Source organism: Boleophthalmus pectinirostris, unplaced genomic scaffold, assembly GCF_026225935.1.
Source record: "Boleophthalmus pectinirostris isolate CB_2022bp ecotype Guang Dong unplaced genomic scaffold, ASM2622593v1 HiC_scaffold_5, whole genome shotgun sequence".
NCBI lineage: Eukaryota > Metazoa > Chordata > Actinopteri > Gobiiformes > Gobiidae > Boleophthalmus > Boleophthalmus pectinirostris.
In genome coordinates this window covers 25,350,168-25,366,507 of record NW_026571404.1, presented here as the reverse complement: position 1 = coordinate 25,366,507, position 16,340 = coordinate 25,350,168, and the positions used below count along the sequence as shown (strand labels likewise).

At 39.8% G+C, this 16,340-nt stretch overlaps 1 protein-coding gene across 2 annotated transcripts; it reads right to left on the bottom strand.

Moving 5' to 3' along the window:
• Positions 1–2,264: 2,264 nt before the first annotated feature.
• Positions 2,265–16,277, bottom strand: fgf8a (fibroblast growth factor 8a). 2 transcript variants are annotated; one of them, XM_055162407.1, is made up of 5 exons: positions 5,694–16,277; positions 5,560–5,596; positions 4,974–5,121; positions 4,425–4,531; positions 2,265–3,556 (listed from the first exon to the last, which is right to left on the bottom strand). In XM_055162407.1, exons 1-5 carry the CDS (start codon positions 5,723–5,725, stop codon positions 3,272–3,274), a joined length of 609 nt encoding a protein of 202 aa, XP_055018382.1. In that variant the 5' UTR covers positions 5,726–16,277; the 3' UTR covers positions 2,265–3,271. The 2 variants fall into 2 exon arrangements, with proteins under 2 accessions (XP_055018382.1, XP_020776952.1); XM_020921293.2 differs by having other exon boundaries at positions 2,266–3,556; positions 4,974–5,154.
• Between the last annotated feature and the right edge of the window lie 63 nt (positions 16,278–16,340).

Sequence of the window (16,340 nt, the reverse complement as noted above, 5' to 3'; positions counted from 1 at the left end):
TCTAGACACAGCCAGGGCTCAGAGGGGGTCCGGTTTGGGGACCACAGGATCTCATCTCTGCTGTTTGCAGATGATGTCCTGATCCAGGACCTGCAATGTGCACTGGGACGATTTGCAGTCGAGTGTGAAGCAGCTGGGATGAAGATCAGCTCCTCCAAATCTGAGGCCATGGTTCTTGACCAGAAAAAAGTTGCCCTCTCCGGGTGGGCGGAGAGTCCTTTCCTCAAGTGGAAGAGTTCAAGTATCTCCGGGTCTCGGGTTCACGAGTGAGGGAGGATGGAGCGTGAGATTGACAGGTGAATCGGTGCAGCACCTGCAGTGATGCAGTTGCTGTATCGGACCATTGTGGTGAAGAAGGAGCTGAGTTGTAAGGGAAAGTGCTTGATTTACCTGTCAATCTACGTTCCTACCCTCATCTATGGTTATGAGCTTTAGACAATGACCGAAAGGACAAAATTGCAGATACAAGCAGCTGAAATTTGTTTGCTCCACCAAGTGGCCTTTAGAGACACGGTGAGGAGCTCACTCACACAGGGGAGCTTGGAGTAAAGCCACTGCTCCTCCACATTGAGAGGAGCCAGTTGAGGGGGCTTGGGCATGTCCTACCGGGAGGAGGCCCCAGGGAAGACCCAGAACACGCTGGAGGGACTGTGTCTCTGGGCTGGCCTGGGAATGCCTCGGGATCCCCCTGGAAGAACTCGAGGAAGTGTGTGTGTGGAAATGGAAATCTGGGCCTCCCTGTTCAGACTGCTACCTCTCCAACACGGCCCTGGATGAAGTGGAAGAAAATGGTTGACTGAACAAGGTATGCTTTTGATGAGGATACAACATTATATCATAGAATTTAGCTAGTGATAAAGACAGATAAATTAGCAAATTTGTGGGGCTAGCCTAGGTGTCCAACAAACATGATCACCTTCAATATTTCATATAATTTTTTTAAATTGTACCTTATCGTGACATCATAGCTCCTGCCTCCATTTTTAACTGATTCAAGTTCAAGGCTAACTCAAGATCAACCAATCTTATTATCTTAATGTGTGAAACTTTGTATCAGGCAAAGCTCATAGAATATGAGGCCCATTGATACAAATCCTTACACTGTCCACAGTTTAGCTCATTATTATAAACTGGCTGTGTTGAAAATGAGGCATGACAACCAAAAGTCAATTAACCTTGTGACATTTAATGAGATACTTACACTTTGGCCTGAGCAGCATCAGTCTGCTGTTCACTCATTCTGACTCACCCTGCCACAGCTCCTGGATGGACCCCCACCGCTCTTTGATCAGTTGAGCACAGCACACACAATGCCAATATGCAGATAGTTTTTCTTCTTTCTTCATTGAAGACCACTCACTTGTTCAGAGCATGCACTCCCAAAGGGCCGTGTCTCTCATATAAGAATGTCCAAAAAATAATTTATGGTTGGTTAAAAGGAAGAAGAGGCCTGACATGTAGGCTACCATGTAAAGCTGCTTTTGATCTTTGCAGCAATAAGATTACTGTGACCTGCAAACACACAAGCCTACACTAATTATATGTACAAACATCAAAAACATATCAAATTGTATTTTGCTAATCCAATATTTACTCACAGCATTGTTGGCCTTTCTCATGACAGACATAATTAAGAAGGTTATGTTGGAGTAAAACAGTGTTTAACCTTCCAGAGTCAAAGCACACTTTTTTTCTGGAAAAGAACTCCTAAAAAGTGACACCTAAGAAATTGGTACATATAATTTCTGTGTGTCACTGAATCTAATTAGGATTTGGCTGTTGTGGTTGCTTTGGTTACTATTCTGGTTCAGAGCACTCTAAAAATTAGAAAATTATACATTTAAATAAAATGATTGAATAGATATAAATTCACAGAGTAAGTGAGTAAGTTAAAGTTTTCAAATGCCACTGTACACATTTATCCAGATGTTGTATTTTAATCAACACTGACTGTTTACTTATAGCATAATTGCAAATACCAGGCACAGTTTTTGGTATATACATTTAAAATAAAATACAAAAAAGACTGATAAGTTTATTTTCCACATTAATGTATTGTTCAGTCAGGCTGGAGGTGGAGACCCACAGCCAACAGAATACACTGGACTGCCATTACACTGAATGATAAAGGGAAAAGAAAGGCAGAATGGTTGGAGGACATTTCATTGACACGCAGTTTACCTAAAGGGCCAATTGTGGTTATTGACGCCTGCATAGGGCACTGCAAAGCCACTAGGGGGCCCCAAAGCTGAGGAGCGTTCTCTCCTTAGCGCCTTCATTTTTATTGTTTTACTTTTTTTAAGTCTTGGATTTTTATTTTAGTTTTGCTTCCCCGTTTAATGTAATTTTTAATTAATTTTGGGATTAAAACAATAGTCAATATGAGAGACAATAAATGCCTCAATAGTGATCTGGTTCTGAAAATGGCACACAGTGGTTGAAAATCAAAGGTTCATGTGCAAAGAATGTGTAAATAAATAAAAAACTAGAGAGATTCTGTCTTCCTCTCAGAAGTGAGAGATGACACATGGCATTTATATCAAACCAGACTTTAATATCACTTTTCTATTGTACATTTTACACATTATAAATAAATATTTCATACATAATTTTACAGCTTTTCAAATAAAAATATATTTTATATGTATAAAAACAACATACAATCAGTAACACACAAAGGGGGTAAGAGTTGTTTAGCTGCCACAATAGTTCATAATGAGCTTGCTGCCTGCGTGCTCAGTTTCACTTCTTTATCAGTACATGTAGTCCTCATTCAAACATTTAAACATGAAAGAATGAACTGTGTGAATCATTGGAGTGACCTGACTGTATCAGCATCTACACTTACATTCACACAATAACCCTCGTGCAGGTCAGGGACTATTGCTATAAGGAAATACTCTGAGTGCACTATTTTAAATCCAACTTAAAAAAATAGAGTGGTCACTGATGTGACTAAGCAGTGGTTCTTTATACACAAGTAAAGGCTGCAGTGTGCAACTCTGAGAACAGACTGAGACCAAGCGCCCCATGTTGAGAACAATATGAACCTGCACAGAGACCCTTTGAGTCTGCTGCAGCACTGTCAGCACGTCCCTGATACTACTGAACAGTGTGCACATGTCCATCTTTGGTCTCAGAGCAAGTCTGTCCAAAATACAAAAATATAATTCTTTAGAGTTTACATCTCTGGCATTAGTAGAAAAGCTACAGTGTATAAGCTGATGCTCAGTAGAAAGGCCTGTGTGAAGATGGGACATTGTCTTTGGTGTCAGCGCCCGGATGAGTATCGCGTGCGTTTAGTCCTGGTGTTGAAGGGGTAGTGGATGAAGTCAAAGGGTCGGTGGTGAACAGGTTGTGGGTGCTGGTGCCCTTTGGGGAGCCTCTTCATGAAATGGACTTCACGCTGGTGTTGCCTGGTGCGGGAACCTTTGCGGGGCCGACCTCTCCGTGTGAATGCCATATACCAGCTTTCATAGCACGCATTCCTCAGCGCTGTGTAGTTGTTCTCCAGAACAATCTCAGTGAAGATGCAGTCACGACCCTGGCCATTTTTCTGTAAGTGAAGTCACAAATGATGAGTCCAGCAGCCTGTGTGGGCCAACCCACAGCACATCTCTAAACATGTGCTGCAGTCATTACAGCCAAGACAAACTGCCAAAACCAGCATCTCATAACAAAGTTCAGAGCTTTTGTTTCTATAGATAATTATGCTTCTTTCAGAGTAACTCATCATGAGCACATCCCTTTACTTCAGTTTCAATAAGTAAATTGTCAGACCCTGTTAGAATATTATTGCACTACTGCTATGGCAAAGAGTCCCCGTGGTACAGCTCAAAACTGCAATTTCTAGCCATTTTTTCTGCATCTGTTCTGTAGACACAATGAAACTTTAGCACAAAATACCACATTTCATCAATTTGTGTGCCAATAAGTTATTACAACCTTTAAAGTATGATCTAAATATTAACTGTTCAAGTGAAGTATGATTAGATATCAGTGCAAGTGCAATGCACTGCAGCAGCAGGCCACTGTTAGATGCACTGTGTGGAAAAGCTCTGTGGATAAAAATAGTGGTGACACGCAGGACCAGGCCAGACCAGGCTCCGGGCAGATGGTGGCCCAGGCAGGGAGCCGCTGGGTGGGGTTAGCTCACACCGGGCCTCACATTCTTTCATCATACAACCTTACCACACACTGACTGCTAGAATCAAACACGGTTGTTGCAAAAGTGTGATTTTTTTCTTTCAAATGTCTGTGCTAATGTGAGTGCAAATATCATAATGGTGAACACTGTCTAAGCAATGCTTTACTTTTACCCATAGGCAAATTTTGTAATTTGTCATTATAGAGAGAGCTGATCCCACATTCATGCATAACCCAAAACATTTGTAAAGTTATGAAAAACTGTTGAGCTTGCATACCTTGCCAATGAGTTTGCCCTTCTTGTTCATACAAATGTAGAAGCCCGTTTCTGCTCCTTTGATTCGGACTCGGCTGCCAAATGTGTCAGTCTCCACTATAAGTTTTGCTAAAAACACAAAAGAACAGACATTAGATAACTTTATTATTGCTAAACATCAGGTCCAACCCTAAAATCCCAATAAAGGAGAAACAATGATTATATGAGCACTGGGAAGGACTATAGCATTTAGGATGATATCTTCAATATTTAAGTGTGAATTTTTTTTATTTTTTTTTAAGTCCAAAATATGTAGTCTGGCATCTGAAATAATGCTTCTTTAGACTTTATTTTTACTATTTTTGCTTAAGGATAACTGTTATTTATTGTTGCATAATATATCAGCCCTAAAAAGTAGGCCTAAATCTGGGGCATCCGTCTGTTCTGTGCTTCACAGATGCTCAGTGACCACAGCCTTCAGCTGCAACAAGGGCACATTGACCATCACAGCACCTCCTGGCCTTGGGCCCTATAGTGAGGGTCAGTGTAGGCGCGTGTGCTGCGGCCTTACCGTGCACGTCTCCGTCCTCGGCCATAGCGTTGATCTTCTTGTTGGGCAGGACCTGCACGTGCTTGCCGCTGGTGCGGCTGTAGAGCTGGTACATGCGAATGAGTCTGCGGCTCACACGGTCCGTCACCCGGCTCTGCTCACTCACGTGCTGCGTGAAATTAGGCGGGGACTGATTGGTTACCTGTCAGAAATTAGACGGCACCGCATGAGTATCTGTTTCTAACAAAGCGCTGAGCGCTTCTGTAACGTGGGTAAAGTAACAACTGACCAAAAATAACTGCCGCTCTCGCGCAGAACATAATGTAATTTAGAGGATCAAGACATTTAATCTATGCTTAAAAAATGTGTAAAGTTTTAATTTGCACTCTGTAGTTAGGCTATATTCACTTAGCTCTGACCTATTTTTCATTGAAATTGTGTTTTACATGTTTAATCATAAAAAAATGAATGCTTAAATCCCCATGTAATTATATTTGACTGAAAGGTGGATTAATTCTGATTAGTTAGCCTACTATGGACTGAATAAATATCCTGTAGAATCAAAATCTTAACATGCATAATATAGCGAAATAGATTAAAAACTTACTTGTGCGTAATAGCAGAACGTCAGGAAATGCACCAACCTGCGGATAACGAGAAGAGCGGCTTAAGTCAGGTGTTCAAGAAGACAACATCTAAAACAAGTGGACCGGACCAAGCCGGCAGCGGAGCGTCACTTACAGATGCCGAAAAGTATACGTAGGGACCATCATCTTACGCTCCTTCTGAGATCCTGTAGACGCAATTAAACTTCCCACAAATCCAAAAGCCTAACAGAAAAGCGCCAGGACTGTCCGATTAGGACCTGTTCCGAGTCACGCAGTCCATCACTGTATCTCCTGTCCGCTCAAGTCCCAGTCCGGACGGTGTCCAGGTGCTGTAGTCCGTGCACTGTTTGCCTACACTGTCTGCGCTATCCCTCCGTGGTGCGCACTCGTCTCTGTTCTCTCACATCTATCCCGCGTCAGATTCACACCCCCGGTTAAAATGGCAGGTCGCAGCACTAAGAACAGGCCCCCTTTTTCTGTAGAACAAAAGCAGACACCCCCACCCTCCCCGCCCTCCCATGACCTCTCAAATGGTCTTTACCTGTGGTGCAGAGTGAGCCGTGCGCACAAGGCCAGAATCACTTTAAATCAGATATTAATTAAACTAGCGTTAACAAACCTCATTAGCCATACTGGCACCACTTCAGCAGCCACCGGGAAACCACAACGTCCCATCAGCACTCTACTCGTTTGGTGCGCATAACAGTGCATAGCTATTTACCTTAGCCCTCTACGTTGTTCGACACTCTGTTATTTATTAGAAAACGAATATTATATTTGTTCAGATCAACATGACCTGAAAGACAGATTAAGAGTTAATGCGCACTCAGTAGACCATTTAGTCTATTATGCCATTACGCACAGGCGTTTGATTGCGCACGCGACTGATTGATTTGGGTGAACCATTAATTATTCGTCAGTATCGATCATAATAAAAGAATTGCTGTCTTATGAGATCTCACAGAAACTCAACAAGAAAAAAGAATTGTGATCTGTACACTGCATGACATTAACAATTGTTTCAGGTGGGATTAAAACTCCACAGATTTAAGGCCGAGTTTGTAAGATTGTGCCTTGAGGTTTAGACCCAAGTGTGACTAATGGCTGATCAGTATGAGCTCACAATATTAGATCAGTGACTTAGAACAGAGAAACACATAGGGACTTTCATGACCAAATCAACCAAAATCTATACATATCTGGGCTTCAGCAAAGGTTTTCTCTCTTGGTGTGTGCTCCCCCAGACTCAGAAGCCCTAAGTCTAACTGCGCTTTTCTGCAAGTCCAATTCTTGTGCCCTAAGAGCACTTTTTGCCCTCTGTGAGCTTTTCCTTTAGGCCTGGGAATGGGCATCCATCAGTAACTCCACAGGAGGCAGTGCCCTGCCCCTTTTAATAGTGTGCTTACATACAGCCCTTATGTTATCTACAATGACAGAATTTTAAATCCAAAATCGCTTTTAAATCTATTTTTTATTAACTGTTTGTGACAGTGTAATGTTTTGATTTACACACAAATGAGAATTGTTAAGCACTGTTGGTTCATCATTATATCAGACATAATGGGCAGGTTTTACATTTGGTTTCAGAATTATCACTATTTATAATGCCATAACACAAGGCTGACCATAAATAACAAGGACTGCAAAAACATTTTGAATGTGTAACAATAAGGATAATAAACCCATTGCATTTTTATGTTGTGATAACATTTTAACACTCCATCTTACAGCAGCAGACATTAAGGCAGTAAGGCCAATGGAAAACATCATTAATCATATTATGCTATGCCCTGTTCTAATCAGAGGGATATTAGTGATTCAGTGCTTTATAGTTTAACAACTAAATGCAAAACCCCAAACATCAAAAATCAATTGATCTGCATCAGCCCCTACCATTTTAGCTGGGTGACAGGCAGATTTCACTATTGATCACTGTGAATGTGAACTATTTAAGCGTGTGTGCATGATTCTGAAGCTCTGATTATGATATGTGAGTGCCCCTGACAATGTCCATATCCATCTGATTACTGATTATTCTGATGGACATTTCTTGTAAACGATGCATTACCTTTAACCATTTCCATCATTGTTGGTCTACAGTTGTGTGTTTTAAATTACTTTAACACAAGGTTATTTCAAAGGCAGTGTGTAATGGCTATAGCACATGCTGTTCACACAAGAGTGAGCGGTTCTCCAGCAGGACAAGAGGAAAGGAGAGAAAGACATGGTCCTCCCCTGTTATAAGACCAGCATGGACTGCTGTCTTCACGGCTTACTTAGATTGTTTTTGTATTATCAGGACAGACATTACAAACCCACTTCAACTGGACCAATAAAACTATTGTTTACTGTTTACTTATAAAATAATGAGGGAGACTCATAGATGTACTGTTTTTTCTGCTCTCACTTTAATATCAGTGCAAATGCTCCCGATTCTCTGACATATTTCTCTTGGTTTCTTGTTTGTTTTCAGTTTGATCTACTTCTCATTGTGTCATAACAGCAGCAAGCTTAAATAGTGTGCTTTGGGGATGGACCCTTTAGTGACTTGCTTGAGTAAATGTTGCACTTACAGTGTAATATGGGTTGTAGTGAGGGCCACCAAATGATCCATGTGATGTGGGACAAGCAGTCTCTCTGACAGGAGCTGTCACAGGCATAGCAGGGGGGTCCAGATCAATCAAGCGTCTCCCTCCCGCCGCCAATCACATCCATTTACCACGGATACAAGTGCTCCTCCAGACAGGTGCATGTTTCTGTTTAGCATGTTTTACATGAGGCCAACTACACTACACTGCCCCATACACACACCTACATTTTAGGAAATACAGCCCTGTGTGCTCCTATATGTGATGAAGCTAATGCAGAATCATAATGAAGCCTTCTCACTACAGTACAGCCTAGAGCTCCGAGGGTGAAAGGGCATGGTGGCCCTTTGTTTGACTGCAACAGAATGAATATGTAAAGAAGAAGACATAAATAAAGAGGCCAAAGGCTTCCCACTGAGGCAGCTAAGGACAGAGCCATCCTCCAGCCCCACACGCGGGCTACAGTCCGTCACTGCCCTGTGAGGGAAACAGTAGTTAACAGATCAATCATTCGCTGACTGAGCCCAACAGGGAGGCCATCCATCTACATCCAGGCTACATGCTAATGAGGCTAATGCACACTCGGATCGGCAGGACTCTGTAAGCGTGACCAGAGACACGTTTGTTCGCCTGGGCTTTTCCTCTGTTTTTGGTGCAGGTTGATAGTGAAAACTCTCTACATAGGGAAGTTATAGGAAATGCAAACAATGTAAACTATTTAGGCAGTATAACAATGTTTAAAACTGCAGAATTTATTATGGTAATACAATCTAGTATGTAGGAGTCTAGGTCTACTATATGTATACATAGGGCATGATAAATAAATACTATATCCACTTAGTTTAATACATGACAGATAAAACATTTATTTTGGGGGGTCAATATTTATAATGTGTACCTTTTCACATACTAGTGAGGATTTTTGTTTATTTTTTTCTACAACATGAGAAACATTTGAGCTGTAGAGGGTTGAATTAATAACTTCTAACTAAATACCTGTTGTATTCTGCTTTTTATTTATGAAACTCATTTTTTTTTTTTTGTTCATTTTGAAAAGGTTTTGTAAATAATTGTACTTTATGGTTTGGTTTCAAAATTATCATCTATTGTCTACATTTACTTCAGCACTTCAAAGTTTGTTATTGTGACAGACTTATGTACACATATAATACTTGAACAATAAGCAAACTTTAGGCTTCATGAGATCTTGTACCGACCACTTGGACAGTTCAATGATTTGCCTATACAAACGTCTCCTCTCCAAACATTGTGATCAAGGTACAAATGACACTAGTTAAGTTACGTAGTCCAGTTTCTTTAGTTCAGAACACACACACATAACCTTAAAACCTTCCTATGACATATTTTTATTGATAAACTTTTTTCCACTGTCTGAGAGGTAGGAATTCTCGTGCATACTACACATACTTGAAATAGCTTCTGCTGACTTGTTTTTGCCGAGTCGGAAATACTGCTCAAATGAGTGGTCCTGAGGTGCAGCTGTGGACAGAGGTTTTCTCACATGCACCTCACAGTCTCCGAGCACAACACAAGTCTCCTCTCACTCCACAACCCAAACAGGTTCTGAAAGGGAAGCATATAGGTCCATGTTCTGACTCCAACTGACCACACTGCAGCATCACCTCCCCTTGGCCCTCACTCCCTCCTGTCCTGGACTATGGCCTGCTAACTCTCCTCACTGACACTCTAATCTTCATGGCTGTGGTGGCAAACTCATTACATCCAGGCTTTGCTGAGAACAAATTACAATGAGATGAATTTACTTTTCGGCGCTAAAAAACAATGGTTGGATCTAAGGCGCTGGAGCCAGAACAAAGAGCAGGACAACAGGAAGACAAACATCCAAATCAAAATTATGGCAGTTACGATTTTGCAAAACCACCGTTAACAGTTATGTCAAGTGTGGATATCTGTAGTGAAATTAAATTATTAAAGGTGCACTATGTAACTTTTTGGATGTGGGTATGTCACCTGTTTGTTTCTATGGATATGTCACTGCGCTGCTGAGAATGTTCCACAGTATGACATTAAGCAGCTCTACCTTACATGTATTCAATTACAGTTTTATAGCTCAAAAATACCTAGAAAAACAGGTATTCTGACTGTGAGCGGGATTGCCTCTCCACAGATTTAACCTGTAAATTGGTGTGGTTTGGTCTCCATGAAGATAGAAAGGTTTAATGCCATACTGTGTAACATTACAGACAAAGCAATTGCATCTCATGAAGAAAAGCATTAAAACACTTCAAACCGACCTTCCACCAGAAAAGTTACACAATGAACCTTTAAAGTTCCTGTGGGTAATTACGATTAGTCTAATACAGGGGTGTCCAAAGTATGCCCGGGGACCAAATGGAGCCCTCAGTCTTACGTATATTTATCTCCCTGCAGATTTGGACGATCAAAGCCAGTATTTTTTACTGCAAATTAAAATGTTCTATCATTGTATTATCATATTACATTGTGATTAGTCCTGGAATTAGTGCTCCAAGACTTAAAGGTGTTGTGGCTCTGTAAAATATATGCATCTGAAAGGCTTTTTGTATTGAACACCAGTCTAAGGCCCTTCGCTACATGATGTTGTATTTGTTTGTTGTAGATGTTCGTATTTGTTTCTTTGTGAAAAACGTTTGGACACTGCTGGGCTAGATGAACCGACCCTAATGCAGTGAGAAACCAACTGTGTGGAATTTTTCGAAAGGTTTTTATTCCATACTCTTCACTTTTCTCTTTTACATGACAAATCTCAATTGCATAGAATTGTATGCTATGCAGTGTTCATACATTCACTTTTCTCTCAGTCCCAAATATGATAACATATTTGACCTGTGTCACCCTCAGACTGGTTGGAGTTAAAGTGTGGCCGAGGCTCAAATCACAGGTTATGGCAGGTCCGTTCGGCTTTGACCACACTGCTACCTTCAATCACAGTGCTATAACCACACAATTACCGTGTCCCTGTACATCCAACATCTGCAACATCCAAAACAACTGTCCTGTCAGAACTCCCGTCACACTGACCCAGGAGGACATGTGGACAACTGCCACATGAAACTAGAACAGTGATGAGGATGCTGGAAAAATACTATATAAATGCTACTGGAACATTTTGGACAGGGCACTCTGAGATCTTGGTGACATAATGTCAATGGTCCTATATTTATATATTAAATATAAATGTACTAAACTAAACAGTAACTATGTAGACGTGTGGCAGAAGGGCTGAACCAACACAAGCATTGGTGCAACACGGGAAAATGGTCTCTTGGCTAATTCAGGCTTTTTCACTCAGGTTTATTCATGTGTTTTATGAAAGTACGCAGTCAAATAAATTCATCAAATCTATTCTAACAAATGCTCATAAGCAATTTTCTGTAAAACATGGGCTATTGTAATCTGTTACTGAGCTATAATAATGATTATCAAAGAATTTGCATGGGAGCCACAGTAAAACAGGCCCAGGTCTGACTTAGGGTGAGACACTGCAGGATAAAAGGAAAAAAATCTAAAATTTTGAGATTCTTGTGTAGTTTACATTCATAAATGTAAGAAAGACAGGTATTACTGGTTTTCATTAGGTCATGCTTTCATGTACAAGCATCTTGTCAAACTGATAAAAACTGCATTGTTATTGCATATAAATCTGCCTGGTTTTGCTCTATTTTGTTGACATATTAGATACAAAAAGTATCAAACTAGATAATACTGTAAATCTGTAGTGTTACCCTAACTGCAAAAGTGTTTGGTGTTGTGTGTTTGGTTTTCATAGCTCTTCTACAACTTGGTTTCATTACAAAGGGGTAATAAACATGCTTTTCAGCTTTTGTTAGGCCTATCATGGTGCATGTGTAGTGCCAGGGAGTTTTGTGTATTAGCAAAGTTAAGTAAGCTTCTCGTGGTCCTCTAAGCATAGTTTAGGATCCTATAGGGGCTAAACTGGGGTTACTACAGGGAAATGGCTTTATTGTTATTCGTAAGAAGTGGACAATCAGGCCTCCCTTTGGAGTTGTCTCGGGGGATCCACTATTACAGGTAGTTGTGAACTGTCGCTACTTGTTGAGATGAGGAGCTATACAATGAACAGCTCCAGGGCACAATGACTTCAAATGAGTTTCAAGGTAAACCTCTGGAGCAGAAGAAAAGGCTGCTCGGTGAAGACTCTGTGTATTGACCTGTGTATTGGTCCTGCACTTTTTCAATGTGAGAGTTGTAAATGAACAGCCCCGTGACATGTCTGTGTGAGCTCAGCAGTGTGGGATGGGACAGAGGATAAAGACTGCCTTCTGGCCTCTGTCCACCTGCTTCTCCTACCCATACTCTGTTTAGTCTATCACTCATAGCAGCTACCATGAGTCACCAGTGCCCTCTAGTGTTACAATCCAACCAGGGCTGTTTGCATGTCTAATATTGAAGTAACTGTCAACCAACTGAATAATTTGATAACTGTTTTCTGGACTATACACAAGCTTCACCAAAGAAAGTGCATTTAGTGTTTTAATGCTTTTTTTAGAACTATTTTGGTCAAACTTACTGAAATCTAAACCTTTTGCGAAATAAACATCTAATTAGTTAATCAGAGATAATAAATGCTGATTGATTAGCAAAATGATTGTTGCCCTAGATTCAACCACAATACATAACATATACAAGATAAGACTAGATGAGAGCACATCAGACCACATCAGACCAGATAAGGAGTCATCTTATGGCAACTCATCTTTATCAACGCACTGAAGTGACTACACAATTCATATGTTATATTAGTTAATTTGTTTATTTTCTTTGGTCAGTTAACATAATTGTGAATTATATTACAATGATTTAACACAGAAATTAAGTTATTCTACAGACCAAAGAGATTGAGGATGAAGTTTAACACGTATTTTGTTTAACCCTATTAGCATATAGAATAGAATACAAGATGACAGAAAATCTATATGCTTTCAGAAATTGTACAGAGTTGCAAAGCGTTAAAGATTCCCTGCTAGCCAAACCATTATAAACTTTCCTAAAAGAGTTCTTTGAGAGGCAGCAGGTGGAAAAACTCCCTAACATGTTCACATTGTGGAATGACAGGCTGCAATCAACATATCAGTGCCTTTAAAGATGTGAGTATTGCAGCAACTGTCGTAATGCTTATTGGGGCCAGTGCTGCCATCATCCAGAAAAGTGTCTGTAACCCAGAGACATCTCCATTAACATTTAAAACAAGTGAGACTGACCCCTCACCCTGCTCCCCAAAAAAGGCCTGCCACAATGCGTTGCAATTTTTTAAAATATATATTGTGTTCATTAGTTAATGGGCCCATATTATGCTATTGTTTGACACTGTTATAATGTAGTTTCCTAGCCAAAAAGACACCGTGAGTTGAGTTTTATTTCATTCACATGTTTAACACACAAACCCTGTGTATTTAGGCTGCATCCTTTTCTAAAACAGAAAACACTCCACCTTACCAGTTCCACCTTGTGATGTTATGTGGTAGTACAGAAAGTGCTCCACCCTGTTGTTGAACTTCCATACAAGTTCACTAGAATAGTTTGGATGATTTTAGCCCTGGAATTGCCAATCTCTTCTGAAATAAAGGTAACCGTTAACTTGAAAACTACAGCTTCATGACATCACAAAGTGGAACAGAGCATTTAGAGCTTTGGAGATGCAGACAGACTAATAATAGTTACAACCCAAACCCAATACATAACCTCAAATCATATCATATAAGTCTACATAAAGGAACTCTGCTACACTTATTTTCTACCTAAGTTCTATTATTTACGCCATCTTATTTCATGTATTTTTTCAACTGAATATTATACTATTATTCCGACACTATTACTTCTGTTGTTTTTTCTTTCCACTATAGAGTGTACATGTTTCTGGTTTGATAAATTTTTAAACCTAAATGTAAAACTAAATTTTTAAAATAGAAATACAATCCTTTGAAAGAATAAAGTCAAAGTCACCACAGTCCTTACAAGAAAGAAAAGAGTTTGCGCACCACTGGCACATCCATTTTCACAATGCTGTCTGTGTGGCGACATGGTGCTAAAGCATAAAGAATAGTGCTGCTCATAAGTGGCTCTGTAAAGAAATGCTTATGACCTGTAGCAAGGAAGTGTTACATTCATCAGCTATTTGCCAAAACATGAACACAACAGGTACCAGAGGTCACTGAAGGGCAGTTATCCCCAGACCACTCACCCAATCCACCCTCAGTAGTTATCTGCAAAACTACTGTAAATACTAATGTACTGTAACTATGAAGCTCAGGGCACAAAACTGAAGAACACTGGACAAACTGCTCTCCATCATGGATACTTCTGCTCACCCTCTGCACCAGACTATAGCAGGACAGAGGAGCTCATTCTCAAGGCTCCAGTTACACTCAAACAGCGAGAGACACAGGACTACATTCATACCAAACTCCATACAACTGTACAAAAACTCACTTTTATGTAATAGATAACCCTCTGACATGTCAATCACTACTTCATCTTTGCTCGGTTTCTCCTTACCCACCTCTTGTATATAGCTGATATATATTTGTATTACTGGATTTCTATATTTAATTTTTGTTTTTACATATACATTTATATAATTATGCATTATATGACAACAGTCTCTTGCTATTTTTGCTACTTCTTTAGAATGTATTATTGTCATGTATATTTTTGCTTTTTGTTATTATATTTAGTGATGATGTGTGAGCTACAATGTCCAAATAATTTCCCTTGTGGATCAATAAAGTTTGTCTTAAGTCTAGCAGAAGCAGAAACACTTCATAGTTGATGTAACAGAATGCTGCTCTGAACCTAAAGCAAATCAGGAGGTGAGTTTCCCATCACCTTTTCATATTGTTTGACACCTCCTGTTAACCATTACGTGTCTGCTACAGACAGCAGTGACACTACTGTCTTAATACTTTGTTTGGAAAAGCCTGTAATAAAACAGAGCATCTCCTAATCAAATGTGTGATGTCTTTTGTCCAGAGGGGATTTTTAAGGTTCTTCTACTGTCCACAAAAAGACAATAAACGAGAACAATAAAGCAGCAACAAACACAGAGAAAACATTCAAGAATGAATGGCTGTGCTTCACAAACTATCTGCAACAACAATGCTCACACTCAGAAAACAGAGAAACTGCAATTGGCCAAATTCTGAAATGTGTAACAATGTTAAAGTGTCGATCAAATGTTACAAAAAAAAAAAAAGAAAAAAGGTGGGTGCTTCTTGAGCTTGGACAGAGTAGGGGCAGGTGCCAGGTCAGGTACTAAGTTGGGAAAAAAAATGCTCCTGTTGTAATAAAAGACACATTTTTACCACACAGGGCAGACAATGTCAACTTAGCTCTGATATTTTATGGCCAACATGTATGTGTGACAGATATCAAATAAATGTAATCATTTATATAATGAACCACTCTGCATTAACAAAGTACACAGCTGTTTCTTTGCCAGACTTTGAGATCTCCGAGTAGCCACATGAGGAGCAGCAAACTTTTATGTTTGACATAACATTGCTAACATTGTACTTAAGAGTCTAAACAATGTATCATTTCATTTGGTCAAGTAAATAGTTAGACTAAAAGTAAAATAAAATATGGTCCAATTGGAGTCACCAATGTTTTCGTTTATTATCAGACCTCTGTTTTTATCAGACCTTGAATGTTTCGGCTGCACTCTCCTCTTGCTTGGGCAAATGAACATTTATGAAGAAAGAAATAATATGAGCTTTCCACTGGTTTGAAAAATACCACCTACAACTTCATTATTCAACATGGATCAATAGTTTAAATACTAGATTGACACAATTTCTGATTGGAGCATTGAGCATGTGACACTATTGTTAACTTTGTGTGGATGTTTAGAGATCCCAGTACCAAACAATTTTCTGCAATTACAATTTTGCTAAATTTCCTGGTCAAAAATGAGGTTTCGTTGTGAAGAAGGAGAGTCTAAGGAGATGGGGTTTTCTAGGACACTTATCCATTTGCTTGTTTTCTATGAATGTCAGTTTATCTGTCAACGAGAAAATGTCCATTTCACTGTGAATGAGCCTAAGAGCCTAATGAGCCTAAGAGGCAACTGCTACTGTGATTTCGAGCTTTACAAAAATGTATATATTTATTTGAATTAGTAATCAGAATCTTGGCCTAATAATATTACACTA